Here is a 26,713-nt window from a genome sequence, read left to right on the forward strand (position 1 = left end):
TCGTTGTCCCTTAAGTCACCTGCTCGTTTGGATGCAAGGTCGATTTATCCAAGGCTTTTTTTCACCCGACATCTAATGGCTGCCTTAGCCCAGCTCAGCCACGCTGACTGTCCCCCTCCCTCCCCAAGCCTTTTTGGGCTTGGGGGCACACATTCGCCCTCCAGAGTCTCCAGTGACTTGTGCACATTTTGCCCTTCAGGCTAGTGCTTTTAATTCTCTATTTTCTTTAGTTTATGATGGCCTCACTAATCATTTTTCTTAAAATAAATAATAATAAAACAACCCAAGCAAACCATAAAGACCTTGTTTCAATGCAGAAAGGATGAATCAGCTGGAAGTTTCCTTTCATAACACTACAAGCTCCTCGCCAGCTCCTGCCCCATCTTCTCACATGTCTCTGACGACGATGCTCAGTCCTTGCCATGGTCTCCATTGGGTTTTTGTTTGCCTTTTTACCCCATCTTTCTTGCACATTCTCCTCTCTCACCCAATCTGCCCCTTTCCTCCCACAGCTGGCCGCCTCCCATTTGGCTTTGGGTGGAACTAGAGGCTTGTTTTTGTGCTCCACCTCTCACACCTGACAAGGGGTGTTTAAGCTGAAGACAATCTGACAGACCCGAGCTGCCCAGGTGGTAGGACGAGGATTCACCAAGAATTTGAGTGGCCACTGGATGTTGCTGTTTTAGCAGGTTTTTCTCCATTTTTAATAGATGCCTTGCGTCTGCATTCCCATCAGCCTTAGCAAGAGAGCTGTGACTCTTTGGCATGCTTCATCTCCAGTGTTCAGCTGCTGTCAGGTGCCTCTGTTCTGGCTCTCCTTGCCACAAGCTGTGGGCTCGTTTCAGGAGTAACGCTGTAGAGCCACCTCGTGCACCCAGCAGGGGAGAACATCCTCCCTGCTTCCAGTTACGACCTCCCAAGAAGACACTGGTGTCATTTAGGTGGCAATTTCTCTGCAGCCCAAACCTGTAAGTTTCCTGCAGTCGGCCAGGAGTAGAAGAACAAGAAGTTCACAGGGGCCGGCAAGGACAAGAAGTATGAATGTAGCCACTCCTTAATGAGAAAACACTGATGAACTCAATGGGAGTTGACTGAAACATCTCAGCTTGTCAGGGAGTGGCAGGAGTGGGGCTGCTCCCCAAGGAAGGATGAGCTGAGAGTCACTGGGGCACAGGCAGTGTCCTCACCAGGCAGGGAGCTGGGCCAGGGAGGCAGAGCAGGGTGGTGATAACAGGGTCCATAGAATCATAGAACTGTCTGGGTGGGAAGGGACTTTTAAGATCATCTCATCCAACCATCAACCTAACCCTGACAAAACCCGTCACTAAACCATGTCTCTAAGCACTATGTTAACCCATCTTTTAAATCCCTCCAGGGATGGTGCCCCAACCCCTTCCCTGGGCAGCCCATTCCAAGGCTTAATAACCCTTTCCATGTAAAAATTGTTCCTAATCTCCAATCTGAACCTCCCCTGGCACAACTTGAGGCCGTTTCCTTTTGTCCCATCGCCTGTTCCTTGGGAGAAGAGACTGACCCCCATGGGTTACACCCTCCTTTCAGGGAGTTGGAGAGAGCGAGAAGGTCTCCCCTCAGCCTCCTTTTCTCCAGGCTGAACACCCCCAGCTCCCTCAGCCGCTCCTCACAAGACTTGTGCTCCAGACCCCTCACCAGCTCCGTTGCCCTTCTCTGGACCCGCTCCAGCTCCTCGATGTCTTTTTTGTGGTGAGGGGCCCAAAACTGGACACACACTGGTGGTGGGGCCTCACCAGTGCCCAGTTCAGGGGGACGATCACCTCCTGAGTCCCACTCACCATGCTGTTCCTGACACAGCCCAGGATGCTGGTGGCCTTCTTGGCCACCCGGGCACACTGCTGGCTTGTGTTCAGCTGAGGGTCGACCAACACACCCAGGTCCTTTTCCACCAGGCAGCTCCAGCCACTCTGCCCCAAGCTTGTATCACAAGGTGAGATGATGAACGAGGTTCTGGGTCCATCCAAGGTGTTCAGTCAGGAGCAGCAGGAGATAGGACAGGAGACAGGACTGATTGCATATCTGAGGTCTGTGGAGAAGATCAGGTTGGAGGAAAGTTACCCACTATCTAGGTCTGCAGTCTGTCCACAAAACAGAGGCAGAACTGAAGGCACCTCTACCTACAACACAGCTCAGGCCAGGACTGGGTGCTGGAGCCTGGGTTCAAATGGAGCTCCTGAGCCATGGGCAGGAAGTGTGGGAGGAGGTCCCAGGTGAGGCTGGTCGGGGCAATTAAGGTACCTTAATACCCTCAGGAACCTGGACTTCTTGTAGCAGTGGGGGAAACAGATCCTTGAGAGCTTTGGGGTGACTGCCTGAGTCTCCCAAGTTTCCTCAGCCAGCACAGTCTGACTCTGCCCAGCTTCTGCAGGGGAATTGGCCATCAGAAGTCTTCAGTTAAGAGAGGTAGAATCTGGCCAACCCCTCAGGAGAGCTCTTCTGTGCTAGAGGGGAGAAGGAGAAAGAGGCAGTGATGCAGTGGGGGATGTGTCTCTGGAGCGTTCTATCAGGAGTACAGAGCTGTTCCTGGGCGCTGCTCATCCCTGTCCCTTTGGAACAGGGTGAGAAGGAAGGAGGAGAGTTTTCCTGGTATTGAGGGGGCTGTTAAACAGAGAAGAGTTTGCTGCTTTGAGCTTGGACTTCTGTGGATTTGCAAATGAGCAAGAAACCCAACAAGTGGTGCTGAGCAGGTGGGGGAACATTAGGATGGTTTGGGGGGATGGTGGGTTTTTAACTGCAAACTCGGGGATGTGCTTGTTTAGGCAGAACTAAAAGTCTTCCCAGAGCTCAGAGTCCTGATTGCCCACAGTCTGTCCTGGTTGCTCGTCAGAGTGCTGCTGCTATGGAGAAATTTCATAGAACCATAGGTCAGAGTTGAGAGAGACCTTAAAGCCCACCCAGTGCCACCCCCTGCCCTGGGCAGGGACACCTCCCACCAGACCACGTTGCTCCAAGCCCCCTCCAACCTGGCCTTGAACTCCTCTGGGATGGGGCAGCCACAGCTTCTCTGGGCAACCTGGGCCAGGCTCTCACCACCCTCACAGCAAACAAGTTCTTCCCCAGATCTCAGCTCAATCTCCCCTCTTTCAGTGTCAAACCCTTCCCCCTCCTCCTATGGCTCCCCTCCCTGATCCAGAGTCCCCTCCCCAGCTTTCCTGGAGCCCCTTTAGGGACTGGAAGGGGCTTGAAGGTCTCCCCGGAGCCTTCTCTTCTCCAGGCTGAACCCCCCCAACTCTCTCAGCCTGTCCTCACAGCAGAGGGGCTCCAGCCCTCCCAGCATCTTTCTGGAGCAGGAATTGTTCCTGGGGGCAGCGTCTCTGATGTCTGTTGTCAGGAACAACCTCTCTGTGCTCCCCAGGGACCCGTGGGAGAGGGAGGGGACGGCAAGGTGACTCCGGACACCGAGGGTGAGGAGAGCAAAGCCCTGGGAGAAGGCACGGTCCTGCCGGAGCCTTCCTGATGAGCTGCGTGAATGACGTTTTTTGTTTCTCCCCTTTTGTACCAGGAGAAGGGCTCTGTCCCCCCTTCCCAGCAGGGATCAGGGCTCTGCAGACCCAGGGCAGCGTGTCACTGCAGTGACGATCTCCTGGTTAAGCCATTTGCCTGATGAGACTTAAATGGGGCACAGAAAAGGGGTTTCCGTGAGCTGAAACCTCGTGTTTTCAAGGTTGTAGCAGTTGACCAGAAACCGAGGTTTGTGTGTTGCCTCGTCGGAGGCTGTGTAGCCACGTGTGGAACTCTCCAGGGAGGCCCCAATCCCTGGGGATTTATTGGCAGCTAAAACGGAATACTTGGAAATCTTCCCCGAGCCGCAGAGCCCTGGGGGGGTCTCTGTGACTCCGTTAATCGTACCCACGTGTCCTCTCATTCCGCTGCCTTCAGTGGTTCGGCAGGTTTTTGGCTCCAACGCTTGTTTTCACCACCTGAACTGTCTGAGCTCGGGGCTGGACCTGGCTGTGACGGAGACATCCAATTTTAACCGGGGAGGATGAAGTCGCCCAGGGCAGCTGCTGGGATTTCCGGGAGGCCTCCAGCTGAAATCCCTCTCCTGGTCCTTTACCTGCTCCTCCAGGGAAGGGAAGACACCAGCATAAGCTGTTCTGGTGTGGGAGGAAGCACACCCCGGAGCTTCTGTTGTTGTAGACTTGGGCAATAATTTAGGAAGGAAGCTGAGCTGCTGCTGCCAAACAGGGCTCAAAGGCAGCTCGGGACAGTGTATTCCGTGGGTCGGTCTGTAACCAAATATCAAATTACTTTGCTCAAGTTCTACCAAAGTTTATCAAATATGTATTGTTTTAACGCTTCTGGCTCGGTCTGGACACGATGATTGTGTGGGGGAGGTTGCCCCTGTGAAAACAGGGGGTATAACCCCCCTGGAATGCAGCCGGGGTGTCGATGCCCCAGAGAGCTCAGTTCTGGAGCAGCCTGAGGAGCTGCAAGGGCAGGGCAGGGGCTGGTGACTCCACGTGTCCTGGGTTGAGTGACGCGGGGCTAATTTCTCTTCCAATGCTTGGGAAAACTGCACTTTTAGAAGACTCTGGTGTCTGAATTTGTGACAATATTTACTTTACAGCCAGCTCTGGGGGGCGGGATTCAAGGGCTCAGTGTTTCCGAGCTCCCCAGGTGCAGGGACGAGGAGGAGCGAGACCCGGGCACTTGACCCAAGCTGCCACCGGGGTTATTTCATACCATGAACGGCACATTCCATAGAAATTAGAAAGTTTGCTGAGGAGTTCTCTCTCTCTCTCTCTCTCTCTCCCATGATGGCTGGGATCCAGAGAACTCCTTGCTCCGGTGCCAGAGCCCTGAGCCCTTCCCTTCCTCCTGAAGCCGCAGCGCTCACAGGGTCCCACATTGGCTGTTCCTGCTGGGAGGGCACAGCTTCCTGGGATGGAATGGGCTGGGGATAGTCCTTGTGTGTTTTATATTGGTATCGGGATCAATACTGGTTCTTCAGTGTTATTAATGTTACTTTTCTCATCTTATTCTATCAATTCTGTTTATATTTCAACCCTTGGGTTTCCCTGGTGTTTCCGGTTCCTCTTCCCAGGTGGGGAGGGGTCATCGGGTGAGAGAATAATTGTCTGAATGATGACAAATTGTTGTGGGTTCCTCAAACCAGAACACGGCAGCTCTGGGAAGCAGCAGGAGGAACGAGCAGCTGGCTCTTGGGTTGGGACTTCTCGGGGGAGCACTGGGGACATCAAGGCTACAAGGACATTTGTCACGCTCTGTGCTGATGCTGTACGGACACTCGTGCAGTGTGCCCAGGTGGCCAAGAAGCCACTGGCATCCTGGCCTGTATCAGGAACAGTGTGGCCAGCAGGACTGGGGCAGTGACCGTCCCCCTCTGCTGGGCACTGGTGAGGCCCCACCTCGAGTGTGTGTCCAGTTTTGGGCCCCTCGCCACAAAAAAGCCATTGAGGGGCTGGAGCGTGTCCAGAGAAGGGCAACGGAGCTGGTGAGGGGTCTGGAGCTCAAGCCTTGTGAGGAGCGGCTGAGGGAGCTGGGGGTGTTCAGCCTGGAGAAAAGGAGGCTGAGGGGAAACCTTCTCGCTCTCTCCAACTCCCTGAAAGGAGGGTGTAGCCGGGGGGGGGTCGGTCTCTTCTCCCAAGGAACAGGCGATGGGATAAGAGCAAACGGCCTCAAGTTGCACCAGGAGAGGTTTAGGATGGATATTGGGAAAAATTTCTTCACCAAAAGGGCTGTCAAACATTGGAAGAGGCTGCCCATGGATGTGGTGGAGTCACCCTCCCTGGAGGGAGCTAAAAGATGGACATACGTGGTGCTGAGGGACATGGGTCAGTGGTGGTTTGGGCAGTGTTGGGTTGATGGTTGGACTCAATCTGAAAGGTCCCTTCCAACCAAAACAATTCCATGATTCTCGGAGTCAGCGCTTCCCCCCCCTGAGTGAGCAGGACACGGGCTGCGCACTCTGAATCCTCCTTGACTTGTGCAATAAGGCCATTCTGCACGTGGACTCCTGGATGAACCTGTCCATCAGCCCAGACAACTGCCAGGAAGAGGAGGGGAGGGAGGGAAGGAAGGAAGAAGGAAATTCGGAGTGTTTTCCTTTTGGGTTGCTCAAGGGATGGGGTGGCTTTGGGGTCCTTCCTCTCTGGTGTAGCTCAGCCCCAGCTGCCCCACAGCGGGAGTGAAGGACAAGGCTGGAGCCCGACTCTGGGCTGGGAGAGCTCTGTGTGTCTCCCAAAGGGCTTGACCTAAGGAACACTGGAGAGAGGAGGGCGGGGAATGAGAGTGGTTAAACGGGGTGTGGAGGAAGTGAGGAGGAGCCACAACTCTTTAATAACCTTCATTTAGTCTCTCGTGGCATTGGCATGTGCCGAAATGTTACAGGCTGGTTTACAATACTGATAACATTTGCGTTGCTGTGGGTTAATAGCAAAGCCCTTTGTGTCAAGTACAGTACAATCACTTCATAAATTTTTTTTTTTATATATAAAATAAATGCTTAGAAATATCAACCGTTATTGCTATTAAATTCCTGAGTTATGCTGAGAACGTGTTCTCTTCACCTTCATTAGATGCTTCCCGCTACCAGCAGCGTCTGCTCGTCCGTCGCGAAGCTCTGGGGCGTGTTGTAGAGGGTCTGTCCGTGCAAACTGGCAACCGCCCGCAGGGAGATTTTCTGTGTGGGAGAGAGGAAGGAAAATGGGAGTGAGGGGTTTTTCAGCCTCGTTGCAGTGTGGGCAGTTTCAGCGGTCAAATGAAAAACCGAGATGCAGATCAGCTCCAGGACTATGAGCCTGACTCCCAAGCGGTTCTCCTGGCCCGTCTCCATTGTCTGCCCTGTAATCCCAGAGCAAAGGGCCCCCACACTGTGACAGATCTTGCAGGTGAAGCTGGTTAAAGCCAGTCAGATGCCGGAGTCTGGGTGTTACCACAGTGGGATAGATCCTCCCGAGGAAGAGAGGGCTCTTTAATGCTCATCATAGAATCACAGAATGGTTGGAATTGGAAGGGACCTTAAAAATCATCGAGTTCCAACCCTCCCTGCCAAAAGCAGGGACACCTCCCACCAGACCAGGTTGCTCCAAGCCCCCTCCAACCTGGCCTTGAACCCCTCCAGGGATGGGGCAGCCACAGCTTCTCTGGGCAACCTGGGCCAGGGTCTCACCACCCTCACAGCAAAGAAGTTCTTCCCCACATCTCAGCTCAATCTCCCCTCTTTCAGTGTCAAACCCTTCCCCCTCGTCCCATGGCTCCATTCCCTGATCAAGAGTCCCTCCCCATCTCTCCTGTAGCCCCCTTCAGGTACTGGAAGGCCGTTATAAAGTTGTTATCGTGCCACAGGTGTTCCAGCTTTCATGGCTGGTAACATAAGGTGGCCCATCCTGCATCATGCTGGGGTATTTAGAGCTTGGTGAAGCAAAGCACTTAACGTAAACTCCATTTTTACCTGAAAGTCACGGATATAGGTGAGGAAAAAGCTGAGGAAGGAGAATGCTAAGGACCACTCGGAGACAGTGCTGACGATGTGAGCTGTGTAGCCCTGTGTGAGGGGGGGGGGAAAATTAATCAGTGTGAGAAGCTCCTCTTGGACCTGCACAAAGATGGCCTGTGCGTATAGTATCCTGCATCCATGGCTATTCCCTTGGGAGAGCAAAATTTCTCAGCTCTCTGGAGTCTCTAGGAATGAAGTGCTGAACTCAGCAGAGTGAGAATCACCAGGAAAATGCCTGCCCCGCACGACTGGGATGACCCCACCGGGAATTCAATATCCACAGCAAAACCTGAGGTCTCACTGAAGAGCTCAGCGTGACCAAGAGCCAAACCTCTTTACAAGAGTAAGGTTCAAGGCCCTTCTTTGGCTGTAAAGAGACTCCCAAGAGGCTCCTTAAGCTTTAAATAAAGGGAAGGGTGGGAAAAGCCCTCAAAACCAGCCGGCATAGAGCTTCCCCCAGTCAGTGCCCATACCTGCTGGACAGGACGGGGCATGGGCAGAGCTGTTGAGACCTGCAGGCCCTTTGTCCCACTTGGGACCCCTTGGTGGCAGCTCTGTCACTTGTACCCTTTGGCCTTTCTCTCCTTCTGCCCCCACCCGTCGGGAACTGCCCCGCTGCACCCGGCTGCGCCTGAGACCCGTTACTGACAGTTACTGTGTAACTGGGATTGGGAATTGCTGGCCAGCACAGACCAGACAGGCTGGTGGTTTGAGAACTCATTAAGACAATTCAATTATTGCCGGTGAGGGAGATTAATTTACAACAAGGCTTGAAGCTGCAACTGTTTTGCTCAGAGCAGGACTCGGCAAGTAGCTGCATACTGGCTGAACTGGTAACTTGTCCTCTCCCATCCCAGTCTGAGTACACAACTGCAATAAGTGCATTTGCCACTGCAAATCACAGGATGATATGGGGTTGGAAGGGACCTCTAGAGATCACCCAGTCCAACCCCCTGCCAAAGCAGGTCCACCCAGAGCAGGTCGCACAGGAACGTGTCCAGGCAGGGTTTGAATGTCTCCAAAGAAGGAGACTCCACCACCTCTCTGGGCAGCCTCTTCCAGGGCTCTGCCACCCTCAAGGTGAAGAAGTTCCTCCTCATGTTGAGATGGAACTTCTTATGTTCAAGTTTGTGCCTGTTACCTCTTGTCCTGTCCCTGGGCACCACTGAGAAAAGACCAGCCCCATCCTCCTGACACCCACCCTTTAAGTATTTATAGGCATTAATCGGATCCCCCCTCAGCCTTCTCTTCTCCAGACTAAAAAGACCCAAGTCCCTCAGCCTTTCCTCATAAGAGAGATGCTCCAGGCCCCTCATCATCTTTGTAGCCTTAAGTAATGTAGCTGGGTTTTGTTCTCTGTTTATTTTCTCCACTCAACCACTTACTTTTTCCTGAGGGTCCCAGTGCAACTTCTGCACTAGATTCATTCCGTACAGGCCACTGTATAAGACAACTGAGGAAACAAACACTGGGAGGAAATAAGTTAAGGAAGATTCAAGAGCAGGAATGTGCAAAATGGAAATTTCTGCCTCGGCTCTGGGCTGTGAGGAGATCTCTGTGCACTTCCCACAAGGTCTCCCCAGCAGGACGTGCAGTGATGGTGACATGGGCCACCCCACATCATCCCCTCCAGGTTCTGGGTTGTTCCAACTGACCAGTTACTGTCACATGAAAAGGTTAATTCTAATCTAACTCAATTCTCTTTGTTCTCTGTATGCTGCATCGTTTTACCTCCTTGATCAAACAGTGTGTCTTTATGAAAGCACTTAAACTATAATCAAATGTGAACAATTAGCATTTTGAATATTTTTTTAGTGGTATTTTCCAGGCTAATAGTGTCTAGACCTCTTTCTCTGATTGTTTTTCAGCTTCTCAACCTCCTTGAGTTCTTGATGCGTGGGTTACAGCTGGAACACTGTATCCTTCGCAGCAGAGAGGGTTGTTGGCTTTTCCCTTTCCCTCGTAGCTCACTCAGGGCTCGATGACAGCTTGGGCCCAGCAGCCAAGGGAAAACCCCATGTGACAACGATTCCCCACTGATCAGAGAGCGGGGCTCCTTCTGGAGTGATTGAGATGTCACTTTTTCACCATCTTGCCGAGGGAAGAGACGCTGTGTCAGTGCTGCTGCCTGTATAAATGACACTCGGAGCATTAAGCTATAGAAGATCTGATTTTCATAGGATTAACTTCTTCAGTCATTAATGAGATTAAACATCAAGAGCCTCCTGATGTGAAAGATTAATTTTGCTGGTGAACAAGGCTGAACTTCCTGGCACAAACATGTCTTTGAAAACCCAGACTTCCAAAGCTGATTAAAAAATTGATGTGAGTGGTCCAGGGAGCTCTGGTTACTGATCTGAACGCAAGATACCCAATTCTCTGCTAATTAAAATGTACGGCTTTAGTAGCTGTTAGTTACCTGCCTGAGTTACTACTGCAATGGAAAGAATTTAATTATTGTGATACAAAAATAACTGGCCGCCATCCTCCCCTCGTTACAGAGCGGGTAATTAACTGCTTTGCGCTTTGTGTGTTGGCAATTCTGCGGTTTCACTGCAGAGGATCAGGAGCGTTTTTAGGTTTCCTTCTGTCCCCCAGTACCAGTTACAACCATTTCACCTATGGCCACAGACTTCTCCCTGTGCCTCCTCTCCCTAATTACATTGAGCTGTTAATGTAGAAAATACTCTGACAATTTCCCTTTTCTTCCCCTTCCACAGATACCTACGTATATATCATTGTTTCTACAGCTGTCTCTACTTCCCTCTAATTTTGGTTAGACCACGCTCGTTTAAAAACCTCAATAGATTTTGGGGTTTGTGGGTTTTTTGGCAACAGTAAAAGACTCATTAACTTGCAGCAGTTCATCTTCTCGCATTTTAGTCTTCCCTGACTGTACTTTGCTCCTTGCTGTTCACGGCTGATAATCTTGTTCTTTGCTAGCACCAGAAATGCCTGCCAGGGCCGGCAGCTCTCCAAGGCTCAGAGATGACTTCCTTGCTCTGTGTGAAGCCTCCTCAGCAGGTAAAGGTCGTTCTCGCTTCTTTAGAGATAATGAGCCCGGGCCCCGACTGTCGCTTCTCCTCTGACCGGTACAGATTGTATAATCTTGCCGTAGCAGGAACGGGTGCTCAGCGAGATGCTCCGTCCCTGGGAAACGGAGCGGGTGGTTCAGTGTTGGTTTTGGCTGCTGGCCTGGAAATATGTGGAATTGGTGGGGATTAAATTGGTGGCCTTGATTCAGCTGCAGAAAGGACAGCATTTAAGCAATGATTTTTGCGCTTATGTCTTTGGAATGTAAATTTGAAAGCTTTATCGTGTTGTAGTCCTGTTTGACAGAGAACTGAGTCATAATTTTTGAAATACTATGTTTAGGTCCATCGGGGTGAGCAGAGGAACTGTTGTGGTTCAGTTTCCTGATCGTTAAATGACTCTGGAGAGGAAAAAGGCCTCTCTTTCTGGATGGGTTTGCCCATATTTCTGTAAACCCCACAGCTGCTTACAGCATGCAGAATTCAACGTTAAGAGAGCTGATGGATTCCAGAGCCGAGGGAAGGGCACAGGGAATGCCGTCAGAAATGTCTTGTCTTTCCAACTGTAGGATGGGCAGGGGAGGTCAGAGGCTGTACGTCTTTTCTGGCTCAACCTTGGCAACATGCTCCCGAATTGTCTCTCTGACAAATACCAGCACTTTAGACCTGCTCTGGGAGCCAGCTGGCACAGTGCAGCGCTGCTGCACGTGGTCAGGTTAGGAGGATTTTCTCTCTCTGTACTTCTCTTTTAGTTGTATCCGACTATAAAACTTGCTGCAGCATTTCTGTCACCAGGGAAGAGACATTTTTATTTCTTACCTGGCTTTTTGTCCCTCCATTAAAACCACCCATCTCTTAAGTACACTCCCCTTTCTCCCCATCTTTCACAATCTACAGTCAGACTTATTTGTGATAAACTCTTACTTTGCCATTTTCGGTCTCTGGTGTGCAGAAGGAAAGGAGAGGAGAAAGGGTGCTAACCATCCCTCTTACCTTTTTTCTATTATCCAGTGACTCACTTGTGGGCTTAACTGGATGGTTCTCTTTTTCCTAAAGTTCCCAGGTTGCAATACAGACTGTAAATAACATGATACAAGCTGTACCTGTAAAGATGACGGGCCTTCTGTGGCACAGCCTTTCACATTGGTGGGTTAAATTAGTGTAGATGCAAACACTGTCATTTGTGAAGGCTGCTCCGTCTTACGGTGACGCTGCAGAGCGAAAGGATACTGCTGACAATGCTCGAGCAACACCAGAGGAACACGGACAGACGGACCCAGAAGATGTCTTTGCTGTGAAGTTCTGGCTGCATCAGGTAGGAGAGGACGGTCTGAACCAGCATGTAAATGGCCCCTACTCCAAAGGTCAGGCAGGCTCCAACCACGTGGATGTAGTAGAGGATACATTTCTAGGGAAGGAAAGCACCGCTTGTACAGAACCTGGTTTCCTTTTAAACTCCAAGAACCATTTTCTTCTCTGAACCTTTGGCACTTCACCCACACAATCACCTTCTCGCATCCCAAATTAAGCAGTTCTGGAATGTGCTGCAGGAGGCCATGTTCTTCTTGGAAGGCCTGTACAGAGTTAGCTGGAAGCCAGCACCTGCCAGCCCTCTGCATTGCTGCTTTTAAATTCCTGTGGCTGTTACAGGTCTCAGCTATATCTTAACTACAGGAATTTGAAGGAGCTGCTCTCGTTAGCCATAATGGACAGTAACACTGAAACTGGATGAAGGAACACCTGCAGTTGGGCAGGGAATGAGAGTGACAGGTGACCGGCTCAGCATTTCTATCCCAGGAACCTGTGCTTCTGTGAAAGATAATGCAATACAGGAGAAACACGACACAGTCCTAGACCTCAAAATGGGATTAAAAATAATGAGGTTCAGCGATTTTTCTGAATTACTCTAGTTTGAATAAACCTTGTTTGTCAAATTGGTATCTTTGAATACTCAAAGGGAACAAGGTTGAGTCAAGCAGTAATACTCTTAACTTAAAAAAATACTATAGGAGAATCAACTGTCAAATAGCAAAAATCCTTAAAATTGGAAGTCATTCCACAAAAAACAACCCAATTCAAAATTTATGCCCCGAAAAGTCATATTGTCTTCCTTTCCATTCCTTTCCTCTGGTCCCTGGCCAGACACAGTACCCACAGACAGACACTAAAAGGCGTTATCTTGCCAGTTGAGCAACGCGAGGCCTGGCAGCCTCCCCGCTCTCCAATCGTGTGTGGGATCTTTTATGCCCTAAAGCAGGAGGCTGGCTGTGTATTTTACCGAGTAACTATTAAGATCAGGAACTGGAGACAGCCTTTCCTCACAATCTCCACGTGCACCTTATGTGCACAAATGAATCTGAAGTGCTGCATCCTCAGCATAACAGGGAATATATATTTAAATAGTGAATAACCAAGTTGCAAAGGCGCGTCCTCGAAAATCATGTGCTTCTCAGTGACGAGGTGTCACCAGAGAGAAATCTGTGCCCAATACGAGAGGAAATCACTAGCCACAGCTGGAATAAAGCGATAGGACTGGCTGAACAGCAGGAATTAAAGCTCCCCTGAGGATGAGCGATTGCTGTTGCTGTGGTGCCCAGCAGTCGGAGCTGGCGGGAGCTCTCCACGATGACAGCTCTTCCCAAATCCCCTTTGTTCATCTTTGTGCATTGTCACACTTCAGTTGTCTTCAGTAATTAGTGGATTCCAGGGGGCTTTAGCTCCTTTTGCCTCTGGGGTGGCCCTCAACCAGTCCTCAGCATCACGTGGACGTGCAGGTACAGCACTTCCAATTTTTGTCTTTATCAGGATGAAATGTTACACAAACTACTTAACTAATTAGCATGTGCCTTCTGTATTTTGATTATCTTGAAAACTGCAGAAAGCAGACATATCCGCTCCTGACCAGTGGTGGAGGGAAACAATGGAGCTGGACACAGCCCTGGGGCTTTTGCATGGTGGGGGTGGCAGGGGAGGCTGCGACCTCTGGGTAGAGCTGGGGCTCTATTAAAAAAAATAGATTGAGGCCTCCAAAAAAGCCAAAAACCAAACCCAAAATGAATATGCTGAGCCAGGGACTGCTGAAGCACTCAGAGAGCTGTGCTAGAGAAAGCAGAAGGGAAAAAGGTGGAGCTTTCCAGGAGCTTTTCCTCCTTGCTTTTCCCTGGCCCTAATCCAGGAGACCGAGGTGACGCTGCAGCCTCTAGTGGCTGAGGGAACCACTACAGATCCCCCAAAATCCGGCAGGTAATTAATACGACGAGGCTGGCAACTGTGCGACTGGCTTGTCTGTAACAGCCAACGATGGAGAATGTGGTCCTGCTGATGGTGCGATATGTGAGAATATCATCAGATTTTTGGAAATACAAAGTGTTGAGGAGGGGAAAAAAATAGACACCGAGAGGGAGAAATTCAAAAGTTGTTTGACACTGCAGTATTTTCAAGAATTGGGCAGGTTATTGTGTACATATATATAAAATATAGGTACATTAGGGAAATATACCTAAAAAGGTAGATTTTTCAGAGCTGGATGACTTCTGGGGTTGGGTGTTTTTGTTGGCTTTACTTAGTTCTAAGAGTTTTTGACGATTTGACACTTGATTCTCTTAAGGCAAAACAAAATACAGTTGTGGTCTTTTAACCTGGAGCTAAGGCTTTCAGATCTATACGGAGATCCATCTGAGTTTGCTTCTGCAAAACTTAAGGGTTTCTTAATGTTTTGGAATTTCATGAATGGCTGGTCCCAAGTCCCAGTGGATAAAGCAAATAAGAAATTATTAAGAAATTCTAACCCAAAACTTATTTTTTTTTAATGGTTTTCTGTAGGGGATTTGACAGGAACACAAACTGACAAAACAGGTTTGTCCTAAAAAGTTTTGCTTTCAGTAAAGCCCCCATTTTATCAGTAAACAAACAAACACACAACTCTGGGCAGCCTCAGAACATTGCAAGCAAAGCACAAACCTGGAAATTTGCAATAATGCAAAGTCCAAAACAGCTCATCAATCCCAGCGTGAGGCCAATCTTATTAAGCTTGAGGATCTTGGCTTTTTCTGGATTCAAAGCGTAAACTTGTTTATAACGGACATACATGGTGGCCACACCTGTTAACGAAGAACCCAAATGCAGTAAGATTTTCAGCTGACGAGCAGAGCGTCCTGTGTTAACCGGGAAGATGCTGAGTGACAGAAGCAACTAATCAAAATAAAAAACTGTCTTATGGTACACTGAAATAGGAAAGCTGAGAATCTGGAAGTCAAAACTGAAATAACATAATGGTAAACAAGTCAACTTTACTAGATTTTTCAGATCTCTTTCATTTGACAGATACACTGGGTTGTTTTTCCCCTCTCCAGAACTGCAGCACAAGTAAGCTGACTGCCTTGAATTTGCAGTTCTATTCCTTTTTACTAGTCTGTTGGGTTTTTTAAACACACTTTTGGCCTTCTGGAATTTGCAATTGTCACGCTGGCTTTGTGGCTAACATCCCTGACACACCCCTTCCTTGATTGCTGAAGAGGATTAAGATTGATTGCTTAGAAGTTAGTTTTTGACTGAGAATTATGGGCTGTGTAATGATTGGAATACGGAAATGAAATTGTTCAAAGCTGTGTGTATTCCAGAACTGCCTGCAGTTCACCAAGGACAGCTTTCTATACTCACCCAAGAAAGTGGAAATGTTTAACATGATCCCAAATAAGCATCTTTCTGGTGGTATTGTCCCTGTGTCACTGGAAGAGATAAATGGAGTGATACATATTTATCCATACTAAAAATACATGCAACAAAACTTTACTTATTTCAGTCTACAAAGGAACCATAAGAAACAGATTTGTAAAAACCCTCCCAGATATTTTTTACTGAATTTTGCATTACTCAGACTATACTGTGCTAGTTTCTAGAGCTGTAGAAATAAGCATGGTAAAGATAAGCTATCCCTAGATAGTATAACTATTCTTTTATATTGATCTTGAGTCCGTAAAAGGTGAATAAAGAGTATTAAAACTGGAAAAATGAAGAACCTCGAAAACTGAAAGACCAAAATTATGGCCAAAGACAAATTACTGTACAGCCTGGATGCAAGGCAGCTGGGAACAGAGATTATAGCATGGATTTACTGGTGCAACGCAACCTGGTGACAGAAAGACGCTTTACTCTGAACAGAGGGCTGGAGAGCAGCCCCAGCCTTCTTGTTCACCATCATTTTAAGGATACGTTCACAGAGCCACGGCTTAAAGGTTAGACTTTTGCACTAGAATAAACAGCTCTAAACAGAGTTACACACAAATAAACAGGTAGTAACTTTGGAACTGGAGCTGTTAGGTAAGAATTGCTGTTTCAAGTTTGGAGTTGGGGAAGAATTTGCAGGAGTGAGGCCAATTCAATACCGTGGTAGGGTCTGAGCGTTACTGACCTGATGTAGGGCACCAAAGGGTCGACGTGGTGCAGGACAATGGCAGTGATGTACGAAAACACGAAAGACGCCGCTGACCAAACAACCAAAGCCACAGGCAAGACAGAGAGGCCTTGCTGAAACCACCACATTGCAGCGCTGACTTCTAAGTCCGAACACTGTGAGGAATCAATTTGCAAAGGTTTACTAAGATTTCTCAAAGATTTTGCTTTTCTTGAGGCAAGCTGCTTTGAGTACAGCAATTTGGTATTGCTCTCGGTCCTGTCCTGCAAACCCAAAGTGAACACTTGACTTCACGGCACAGAAGCAATCATAAATAAGCAGAAGTAACATCTGGAAACGTTAATTCTGAAATTCTTAGATGATTATGAGAAAAGAAACCAGTAGTGTCATTTTACTACTTGTCTTGGCATTTGTTGCTGCCAGAATAAGGTCAAATGGGTCAACATGAATAACTGACTCTATTTTCTTCTTGCCCTTGTGTCATAACACCGTGTTAGAATGAGGGAGGCTGACAGAGAACGTGTCCCAGTAGTGACAGTTTAACTGATAGTGGCTGTCGAGGAGCCTCTAACTTCCATTAACAATCAACTGGGCAGACTTGGAGAAAATGACCTAAAATTACTTTAATATCTGCGCTCATTTACTCCCTGTCACGCTGTGTGACTCAACATCTGTTACAAGCATCACTTAAATAAGCTCACGGGTATCTGTGAGCAAGAGCTGAGTGCTACCAGCTACAGCCTTCATCCTCAAGGACTGCTTTGTCCTGGTGGCAGTGTAGCAGCCACCGTGTTTTTACTGGTGGGAGGAAAAGGTCCATTTACCGCAGAGTGCAATGGGTAACTCTGTACTCATGCTACCCAGTTCCCTAAGTCCCAGCCTGACAGCAAATCTGTGCCTCTACCTCCAGCTCTCTAAGAGCAATAATGGGTTATTATAAGAACAAGTAAGGGTTGTGTCACCCTGGTGAGCTCACACAGAAAGAGATGTGACTCCTCTTGCTGCTACAGGGAAGTAATTTTCTACCTGCTTCAAATCCAAAGTTAAACAGAGCTGATTTCAGCATCCCAGAATGGGAAGGGATGGCTGGAGGTCATCCTGTCCAACCCCCTGCTCAAGCAGGGCCACCAAGAGCCAGTGGTGAGGACAGCTTTTGAATATCTCCCAGGATGGAGATACTACAACCTCCCTGGGCAACCTGTGCCGGTGCTCTGTCATCCTCACAGTGAAAAAGTGTTTCCTTCAGTTCTGACAGAGCCTCCGGAGTTTCTGTGTGTGCCCACGGCCTCTGGTCCTGGCACTGGGCACCACTGAAAAGAGCCTGGCTCCATCCTCTTTGCAGCCTCCCTTCAGGTATTTGTAGACGTTGATGAGATCCCACCTGAGCCTTCTCTAGGCTATTCTTGGCCCTGCGTTTATTGCCATTCTTCTGATGGCATTCCCTTATGTTTACACCAGTGAGTTCAGAAAGTGTTTGAAATAGTTGAAACTGGAGACTGAAAATGGAATATGAAACAGGAAAAAGGTGAAGAGAAAATAATAAGAAGTTTTGATCCAAGGGCATCCAGGCAAAGATCAAGCAGTGCGTCAGAAAAGAAAAATAATGTTGAGACCAAACAGAGTGCAGCTCTGAGATGTTTTAGGAGGTGGGCACTGCCTAGAGTGTGAGAGACTGGAAGAAAGAGAAAAGGAAGAAAAAGACAGGAAACACCAAGACTATAAAGTCTCATGGGAGGAAAAAAGAAGTTGAAACAAAAGTGGGTGAATCCTGCAACAGATCAGAGCTGATCAACTCCTTTGTATGTCACTGAAGAGACCTGACGTGCTGGTCACTTGGCAGGTTCTCGGTCCCAGGCAGACCTTTGTCATTCCAGGGCGTAGCTTTTTGCTGCCCTTTGCCAGCCGCGTGTCCAGGAGAGCCTGTGGAAAGCCAGGCTGATAGATACATCCCATAATTCATAACAACACATAATGAGAATTGCTCATTTACCAGAAGCTCATCAGTGTCTTGTGTTTGTGCTGCTTTTAAGCTTAGAATATTAGTGGTTCAAACAAGAACAAATGAGCTCTGGCATGCTCCTGGGAGGTTATAAAAGCCAACTGATAGCCCTTGAAAAGAATGTACAATTACATCCTTGTCAAATTAAAGGTTCAGCTGTGTGTAAGGAAGACGTTAGGTAGCAGATAAAGGTGTCTAACAGGAGACGTAGTGGATAAGAATAGTGTGATAGAATTAAAGGTGCTCATTTTCTTACCCTTAAGCTTTCATTTTTAAGCTAAGTATAACATTTGCCCTCCAATGTTGACTTTCATTTTAAGGCTGTAACACAGTAAAAACAGTAATGAATGTAACTTCACAATCCCATCTCTTGTATGAGTAAATTGGGAATCTGTATGAAAGAGAAATGGATATTTTGCATGAAGTTCTGTTACAGATGTTACGTGCCTGGGCATGTAACTTAAAACTTCAAGCAGTGAGCCTGATGCTAAGCTCGACATGAGCCGGCAGTGCGTGCTGGCAGCCCAGAAAGCCAACCCCATCCTGGGCTGCATCAAAAGAAGCGCGGCCAGCAGGTTGAGGGAGGTGATTCTACCCCTCTGCTCTGCTCTTGTGAGACCCCACCTGGAGTACTGCGTCCAGCTCTGGAGTGCTCAGCACAGGAAGGACACGGAGCTGTTGGAACGGGTCCAGCAGAGGGCCACAAAAATGATCTGAGGGCTGTAGCACCTCTGCTATGAAGACAGGCTGAGAGAGTTGGGGTTGTTCAGCCTGGAGAAGAGAAGGCTCCAGGGAGACCTTGTAACGGCCTTCCAGTACCTGAAGGGGGCTAGAGGAGAGATGAGGAGGGACTCTTTATCAGGGAATGTAGCGATAGGATGATGGGTAATGGTTTTAAACTGAAAGAGGGGAGATTTAGATTAGATACCAGAAAGAAATTCTTTGCTGTGTGGGTGGTGAGACACCGGCCCAGGTTGCCCAGAGAAGCTGTGGCTGCCCCATCCCTGGAGATGTTCAAGGCCAGGTTGGAGGGGGCTTGGAGCAACCTGGTCTGGTGGGAGGTGTCCCTGCCCAGGGCAGGGGGGTTGGAACTTGATGATTTTTAAGGTCCCTTCCAACTCTAACCATTCTATGACTCTATGATTTTACTTTTCCTTTAGCATTTAAATGTTAATAGTGCCTTAATTTTATTTCTGAGCTAATAGATTTTTGCCTGAAAACAAACAAACAAACAATATGCCACATACCTGAGAACAAGGGCATCAGAAGAAATGACACATCAAAGGGAATCCAAAGCCATCTTTCTGGTGAAGTTCCACATTTCCTTCATGTTTTTTTCTAAATCTTTGAGATATAAAGGAAAACAATCAAGATGTGAGGTACTTCCATACCTCTTACTCTATAGTATTTATTCTCCTTCTTAGCATCTTCTATTAGTCACTGCTGCTGACTGGACATGGGATTAGATGGATGGTTGGCCTGACACAAGATGTTTTTCCTGTGTTCCCGGTGGTTTATGGAGCGAAGCTTGTGTATGGTGGGATGGTAGAAATGCAGAACAACAGCTGTTTAAGACTTTTCGATTTATAGGACTTGTCTACAGAAAGATTTAACTTGAAAAGAGAAGCTTTTAAGAAAAAAAATTAATGTAACTGAATGCAATTAAAACCAGTGCCTGTGATCACTGCTTTCGTGTAAGGAAGGGGAGAGAACATGGAGTTTTCCCGTTTCATTGTGGATGGGTATCCCAATGGGATGCTGATGCTGTGGCAGGACGGGTGCTGAAGCAACCTCAATTTAACCAGACATCCCCCAGCTGTCTTCTCCTCACATGGGCAGCTGCCATTTCCACACGCCGGAGAAGCCGTCAGAGAGGAGACACTGTGCTGCGTTCCCGTTAGGGGGGGGAGACTCATGAGCTTGAGACATCTGCAGCGTTTGGGTGCGGGTCAGATGCAGCTCTGGGGTGGTGCAGTGGGACTCTGCCCTGGTGAGGCCCCATCTGGAGCACTGGGACCAGTTCTGGGCTCCCCAGTTCAACAAGGTCAGGCAACTGCTGGAGAGGGTACAGCAAAGGGCTACAAAGATGATGAGGGGCCTGGAGCATCTCTCTTACGGGGAAAGGCTGAGGGACTTGGGTCTTTTTAGTCTGGAGAAGAGAAGGCTGAGGGGGGATCTGATCAACGCCTATAAATACTTAAAGGGAGGGTGTCAGGAGGATGGGGCCAGTCTTTTTTCAGTGGTGCCCAGTGACAGGACAAGAGGAAATGGGCACAAACTTGAATATAAGAAGTTCCATCTCAACATGAGGGGGAACTTCTTTATTTTGAGGGTGGCAGAGCCCTGGAAGAGGCTGCCCAGAGAGGTGGTGGAGTCTCCTTCTCTGGAGACATTCAAACCCTGCCTGGACACGTTCCTGTGCAACCTGCTCTGGGTGGACCTGCTTTGGTCCACCTGCTTGGCAGAGGGGTTGGACTAGATGATCTCCAGAGGTCCCTTCCAACCCCATATCATTCTGTGATTCTGTGACTGAAGCTATGGGGGGGGTCAGGCTCACAGACAACGCAGATTCTCCCCATTAGGAGCATTTCTGTGCCTATGCAGATTAATTTACCCGGACTAAGGTGAGGTTAGTAAAGCAGAACAGCTATTCTGAATTTCCCCCCTGGATATTGCTCTTCTTACACAGTAAGTGCGTCCACACAGGCAGCTCATCAGCAGCGGCTGCTGCAGAGAAGCCCTCGGTCGGTCCAGACTGGGCATCTCTGCATCCTGTGCTGTCACTCACCCCGAAGCCAAGGCCTGGATGCAAATTATGCTCGTTTTCATGTGGTCAGGCGGAACGAGCGGTGTGGCAGCTTTAGTTCCAACCTGAGAGCTCTGGCGAGGCGCGACTTCTTACTGCGGCAATAGCTGGAGGCTGGTACATCCCAATGGTACAGGGATTAGAGCTGGTTTAGGCTCTGCCAGAAAACTGCTGCTCCAATCCTCTTACTTTCACAGACATAAACCTCTCCTTACAACTGTTTTGCAATTTTTTTTCCCTCCTAAATTCTCTTAATTCTGTCAAGATCTTCCCTGAATTCTTACCGTCTCCCTTCATCTTCCTCCCTGTTTAAAGTTTTTCAGTGAAATCAAGCCCTTTTTTCACGCTATTATGTAGACAGACTGCAAATACCAAACAGGGGCTTGGTTCCGTTGCAAAGCGCTGTGCACATTTATGGCACTGTCTGCTCGAGGCCATCCAAGCTTCGCACGGCTGTAGATACACCGTGTCACTGCCAGCTCACGGGGCTCTCAACCTGGAACGTCTGGGCAAGCGCAGGCGCATAAGGAAGCATCTCAAATCACCAGGAGGCAGGATGGAATTGCCTCGCAATTTGCCAGCTGGAAGGTCTTGAAATAGATGATTATTAACACCTCATCCTGTCCTATTGTTTTCAACAGTAAGAAAGAAAACACACTCTACCTCCTTGTTTTTTTCACAAGGTCCTTTGCCAACTGATTATACAATGGTAATGCCTGCCCTGTCTTTTCAACATAACTAGGATTTTCTTCAACATTTATCCTGATCTGTAGGCACTTTTGTGTCCTAAGTGGAGGTTTAAGCCCCAGATTACCACAGATCTTTCCTGCAATAGACATTATCAAACCATCATCAAGAGCAAGTCAAGGAAGGGTTTTGAAAACAGTGGAAATTTTAAACATCTCTGAAGTTTTTCTTCAAATGCAGGAAGTTTTTCTTCAAATGCAGCACCATTCTGCACACGCTTGAGCAGGCAGAACAGAAACTACAAATGAAACTGAAAGGTGGCCAAGACCATTAACGGCAGAAAGTTAACGTTTATCTAGAATGATAATGCTGAGAAGATGGTTAAAAGAGTACATGTGGAAAAGGGAAATTTCTAAATTAACGCTGATACCCTCATGGTCAACCTGCCCCTCTCAGCAGGACAGGCAGAGATAAAGCCGAACTACGGGATACTCCTCTTTATCTCCAGCAAACTACTCCAACAGACACTGTGCTGAAGGAATAAAGACACAGCAATTTGCCGTGCGCTCTCCTAAGTAAACACGAAGGTCGGATGGGGATGAGTCAGAAAGGGACCGAACATGTTCATTTGCGCAACTTATTGTCAGGGTCAAACTGATAACAACAGTTAAAGGTTGCTAATCCTCAAAGGCCTAGAAGTAAGAAAGTAGAAAATGTGTCGCCTTTGTTGTTCCTACTGCAGGGTAATGACAGATGACTCATTCTGAGTGTTTTCTCGGTATAAACACCAAAAAAGTTGCTACTAAATCTTTTGGATATGGGGGTCAGCTTCCAGAGAGTTGAGGCTGGGCTCTTTATGCTCTCGCTAAGCCCCCGTTACCCAGCTGGGGAAGCAGCAGAACGGCACGGGGCCAAACCAAACAGAGCCAGGCACAAGATACCATGACATAAGGATGTACCAATGCCTGTTTTAGAAACCTGGCATAGCACGGTCCCGGCCCGTCGCTACAGCTGACTGGGGAGCTCAGTGTCGGGGATGAACGCACGCTACCTGTCAGTCCAACCTGTCTAACCAGAGAAAAGCAGCTAAAAATACGTGAGTACTCGAAGCAGAGCACGGGAGAGAGTTTCCCACGTTTCAGCTGGGGAATCAAAGTTGCTGCAAGGTCACAGAGGGGGACTGGAGGTGCCTGGTGTGGGGGAGCAGCTCTGGTTGTGAGAGAGGGAAAAGGGAGAGGGGACAGCACGGAGGGAGGGAAGGTTTAGGAGGGGGAGGAAGGGGAGATGGAGGGGGGGAAAGGGGAGGCCTGGGGGCAGGGAGGTGAGAGGATTGAGGGGTTCGATGGGGTCCCTGGGGCAAGGGAGTCATTGGGAACGATGGGGGACCATGGGGAATGGTGGCTGGGGGTAACTGGGGCAGCAGGGAGAGCGATGGCAGGTCACTAGGGCTTACGGCGGGATATTATGGGGGTGACCGGTGTGTTGGGGGTCTTGTTAGGGGAGGGAGGAAGGGGGGACACCTGAGGTAATGGGGAGTCCGTACAGCTGTTGGAAGCTCCCAGTGCGGCCGGCAGGAGAGCGGCAGGGAGGGCTGATGGGGAGTCGGGATGGAGGGGGCCAGGGATGGCACCGAGGAGGCTGGGGGACACGAGAGGGTCACTGAGGGGGTGACAGGGACACTGGACGTTTGGTGAGGGGGGGTGACAGGGAGGCCGGGAGACATTGGAGGGTCGCTGAGGGGGGTGACAGGGAGGCCAGGGGACACTGGAGGGTCGCTGAGGTGGTGATGGGGGCTGACGGAGACACTGGAGGGTCGCTGAGGGGGGCGACAGGGAGGCCAGGGGACACTGGAGGGTCGCTGAGGCGGTGATGGGGGCTGACGGAGACACTGGAGGGTCGCTGAGGCGGGGACAGGGACACCGGAGGGTCGCTGAGGGGGGTGACAGGGAGGCCGGGGGACACTGGAGGGTTCCTGAGGGGGTGACAGGGAGGGTCGGGACCCGGGGTGGGGAGGGGATGTCGCGCGCGGTGAGTCCTCCCGCCCCCCCCCCCCCCCAATTTACCTCAGCCGCTCCCGCGCCGTCCCCGCGGCGGCCTCGCACCGCCCCGCCCCGCCCCTGTCCGCCCCGCCCCGCCCCGCCCCCGGCCCGGGCCCCCGCCCACCTCCTTTCCGGCCGTCGCAAAAGGGGCGTAAAAGCGCCGCCCGGTGCGGGGAGGACTGAGGTAAATGCCGGGTTTCCCCTCGGTGTCGGGTGGGAGGTGAGAGGACGGGGTCTGTCCTCCGGGCTCTGCGCCTTCATTCCGGGCGGGACGGGGTCTCCGAGGGAGTGGGGCGCCCCGTGTGGGCGAGGGGAAAAGTCCTTGAGGTCGGGCCTGGGCCTGTGGTGCGGGCCGGGGGCTGGGGTACCCCCGCCCGGCCTGGGCGCGGGTGGGTCCTGGCCGCCTCTGGGGCTGCCGCTTTCGGGAGGGGAACGAAGCGGTTGGCTGGACCGAGAGGTGCCCTTGTCCTCCCTCCCATCCCCGGGGTGTTTGCCGGCGAGCAGCCAGGCCCGGGTGAAAGTCCTGCGGAAGCCAGGCAGTGTGGGGTTGTTTGTTTTGGAGGACGAGGCGGTCTCTGGTTGTTTTCTCTCCTCGGGGAGAGTAACCCTTCAGGAAGAGAGGAAAAAACATAGTTTTCTGCTTCTGAACTAATTTTTCTGGTCATCCTGGACAACACCCACAGGGACCTCCTAGGTGACTAAGTCTGATTTCCTGATAAACGAATGGGTACAAGTCTGTCTGCTCCCAAACTTATCAAGTTCCTGCATAAGCAAGGCCCAGTTTGCTTGCATTCTCCTCTCTTCCCACTGGCTGGGCTTTCTGTGGCTGCCTTTTCACTATAAGAAATTGCCTTAATTGAGCTGTGGAGGATGGAAGTGAGAGCACTTGTTCTTATGCCAGTATTGACCTTTGATTTACATGGCTTATTTTCCCTACCTGGTATGTGTGTTGCTGATGGCTTTGGCGATAGCTGTCATCTTCCCCTCACTACCTTCATTCTGCTTGACTTCACAAGTAGTTGTTGGGTTTTTTTTTGGTTTTGTTTGTTTGTTTTTTTCTGATTGGCTCTTGTAGATAAGTAGCAAAGTTCTCTTTTTAGTCGCCTTTCTCTACGGCTTCTTTAGCTTACGTGGAGAGTTATGTGTTTCTGATCACCTTCCTTCAAGGGAGGTGGAACATTGTGAGGGTCCTTGTTTGCGCTGGAACTGCTGTTCCCAACCCTGTGTTTTCCTTTCACAGCTGCCTCACACTGGTGTCTGGGCTGTCCGTGACCAGCTAAAGCTCTCTAGCTCCTGGGTGGTTTTTGCATATCGTAAAAGTTGAATAGACAATGAGCTTTCAGATGAGCTGGGTTAAATTTGGAGAAGAAAAAAGCCACAGCAAAACTGAAATCAGGAACAGCAATCTGAAAAAAATCCTTATAACTGCTTTTAGGTAATTGTTCAGCTTCACCAAAGAGGCAAAGCTGCTTCAAACCAGTTAAACTAAAAACACTACACACACAGAGAAATCTTTAGTGCTGTCAGTTGATAAGCTAAAGGGGTGTATGTCTCTTACGTACAGCTCTCCTGTGAGAGAGATGTGAGGGCACTGACTGTGCCTTAGTCTGTAACGTAAGTCAGTGGTGTGGTGTAAGTTTCTGCTGCTGATGAAATTTAGGCTGGTAGCTGCAGGATATTTGCTTCAGTAGGCAGCAGAGAAAGTAAACAAGTGCCACTTACCATTTTATAACTGCATTGAGAACCCTCGTTTCCTTTTTTTCCCTCAGCAATTCTCCAAATATCTTTCTTTTCTAAGGGAAAACTCATAAAATCATCTTGGTTTGCTGATGGCAAATGAAACGCTCCTTGGAGCAGCGCCTAGAAACTTCTGGTATCTTAAAATCTCATTTGTGCTCTTCACCTCCAATGTGTCTCAACCCTTTATGTTGCAGGATCTTATGATTCTCCGTAGCAGCTGCTACCTGCCAAATAAAAATTCCGAGGCCGCCCAATCCATGAGTGGGCATCGAAACGTAAAGAGGCGATGTGGGGAGTCACACCTGGAGTCCCCCGCGGGCTGTGGTCATGGTCCCGCCGCTGGATGCGTGTTAAGCAAACTAGTTCAGTTGCCTACACCTCCCTTGTCAAAGCACCAGCTGAAACGGTTAGAAGAACACAAATATCAGAGTGCCGGACGATCCCTGCTTGAACCCCTAATGCAAGGTTACTGGGAATGGTTAGTTGGAAGAGTTCCAGCCTGGATTGCCCCAAATCTGATCACCATCATTGGACTGTTAATAAATATATTTACAACTCTGCTATTAGTATATTACTGCCCGACAGCTACGGAACAGGTAAGTTATGGACCTCTGATGGTCTTTGTTTGTAGTTACTGTCATCTGGTAGCAGCTGGTGCTGTTTTCTGGTGGGTCCTTGTCGTTGTGGAGAACTGTTTCTCGTTGATCAGCCCACAGCTCTCATACGTTTAAGCTAAATTCTATAAATGCGTGTGCCTCCACATGGCTGCTTGTGTGCCAAGAGCCTGTGTGGATTCTGGGGTTAGCGTGCTGAGGGAAAACAGCGGTTCCTCTGGCCACCATGCACCGTATGAAATGGGGTCTGGAACCAAAATAGCTGTTCCTGTCGTGGCTGTGAAGGAGCTGCTGCATGAAAGCTGCAGCCCCACAAGGCTTGAGTTCATGTGCAGACAATTAAGGAAGAGATTTGCTGCTGTCTTCCTTGCATGGCATGGGGGTTTTTTTGCCTGTTTACTTTTTCTGCTTGCGACGGGGTTAGTCACCTTCAGCTTTCTGCTCTAGAGTTACCACACAACGAGAAGTGCAAGGTGACTCGGTTGGCAGGGAGCTGAGCCTGCCTGCGAGCCCAGCTAGGGTTGCAACACAGCGAGGAACTCGAGCTCGGGGAAGGGACCCGGTTCCAAAGGGGGGGTGCAGCTCGGGAGATGAGGGCCCGTTGCTTCTTCTGAGGCTGGGGTGACTAAACCCAGCTTAACTAAAATAAAAAAACCCACCTTTCTTCATCCCGCCTGGGCCCTGGCAGTTCGTGTTACCAGGCAGCTCAGATCGGGGCTGTGGGTACAGCGTGTTATGAGCTGTGGGAACACAGTGTTGTCTTCTTGAGCAGCACGTTGCCCGAGCAGTCCGTGCTGCAAGAAGGCTGGATAAAAGTCAGGAGTTCTATTCTCTGTCCTCAATGCACTAAAAGTTCCTGACCTGTTTTCAGGAGAACTGTCTTAACAT

At 49.4% G+C, this 26,713-nt stretch overlaps 2 protein-coding genes across 7 annotated transcripts in view; one reads left to right on the top strand and one right to left on the bottom strand.

The window, feature by feature from the left end:
- Window positions 1-6,303: 6,303 nt before the first annotated feature.
- DRAM2 (DNA damage regulated autophagy modulator 2) lies at window positions 6,304-23,560 on the bottom strand. 3 transcript variants are annotated; one of them, XM_074163510.1, is made up of 10 exons: window positions 23,496-23,545; window positions 19,187-19,283; window positions 18,196-18,260; window positions 15,938-16,095; window positions 15,187-15,254; window positions 14,488-14,627; window positions 11,758-11,935; window positions 8,881-8,963; window positions 7,451-7,543; window positions 6,315-6,679 (listed from the first exon to the last, which is right to left on the bottom strand). In XM_074163510.1, exons 4-10 carry the CDS (start codon window positions 16,066-16,068, stop codon window positions 6,572-6,574), a joined length of 801 nt encoding a protein of 266 aa, XP_074019611.1. In that variant the 5' UTR covers window positions 16,069-16,095; window positions 18,196-18,260; window positions 19,187-19,283; window positions 23,496-23,545; the 3' UTR covers window positions 6,315-6,571. The 3 variants fall into 3 exon arrangements, with proteins under 3 accessions (XP_074019610.1, XP_074019611.1, XP_074019612.1); XM_074163509.1 differs by lacking the exon at window positions 18,196-18,260 and having other exon boundaries at window positions 6,304-6,679; window positions 23,496-23,555; XM_074163511.1 differs by lacking the exon at window positions 18,196-18,260 and having other exon boundaries at window positions 15,938-16,203; window positions 23,496-23,560.
- Window positions 22,246-26,713, top strand: part of CEPT1 (choline/ethanolamine phosphotransferase 1) — a 34,581-nt gene continuing 30,113 nt past the window's right edge. Inside the window, exons 1-2 of one of the 4 annotated variants that reach the window (XM_074163508.1) lie at window positions 22,246-22,528; window positions 25,406-25,807. In XM_074163508.1, coding sequence (XP_074019609.1) covers window positions 25,412-25,807 — 396 coding nt within the window. In that variant the 5' untranslated portion in view covers window positions 22,246-22,528; window positions 25,406-25,411. Of the gene's footprint in view, window positions 22,529-23,623; window positions 23,656-25,405; window positions 25,808-26,713 lie in introns of those variants that run through there. The other 3 variants (XM_074163507.1, XM_074163506.1, XM_074163505.1) reach the window with 3 other exon arrangements.

This window comes from Numenius arquata, chromosome 24 (genome assembly GCF_964106895.1).
Source record: "Numenius arquata chromosome 24, bNumArq3.hap1.1, whole genome shotgun sequence".
Classification (NCBI taxonomy): Eukaryota; Metazoa; Chordata; class Aves; order Charadriiformes; family Scolopacidae; genus Numenius; species Numenius arquata.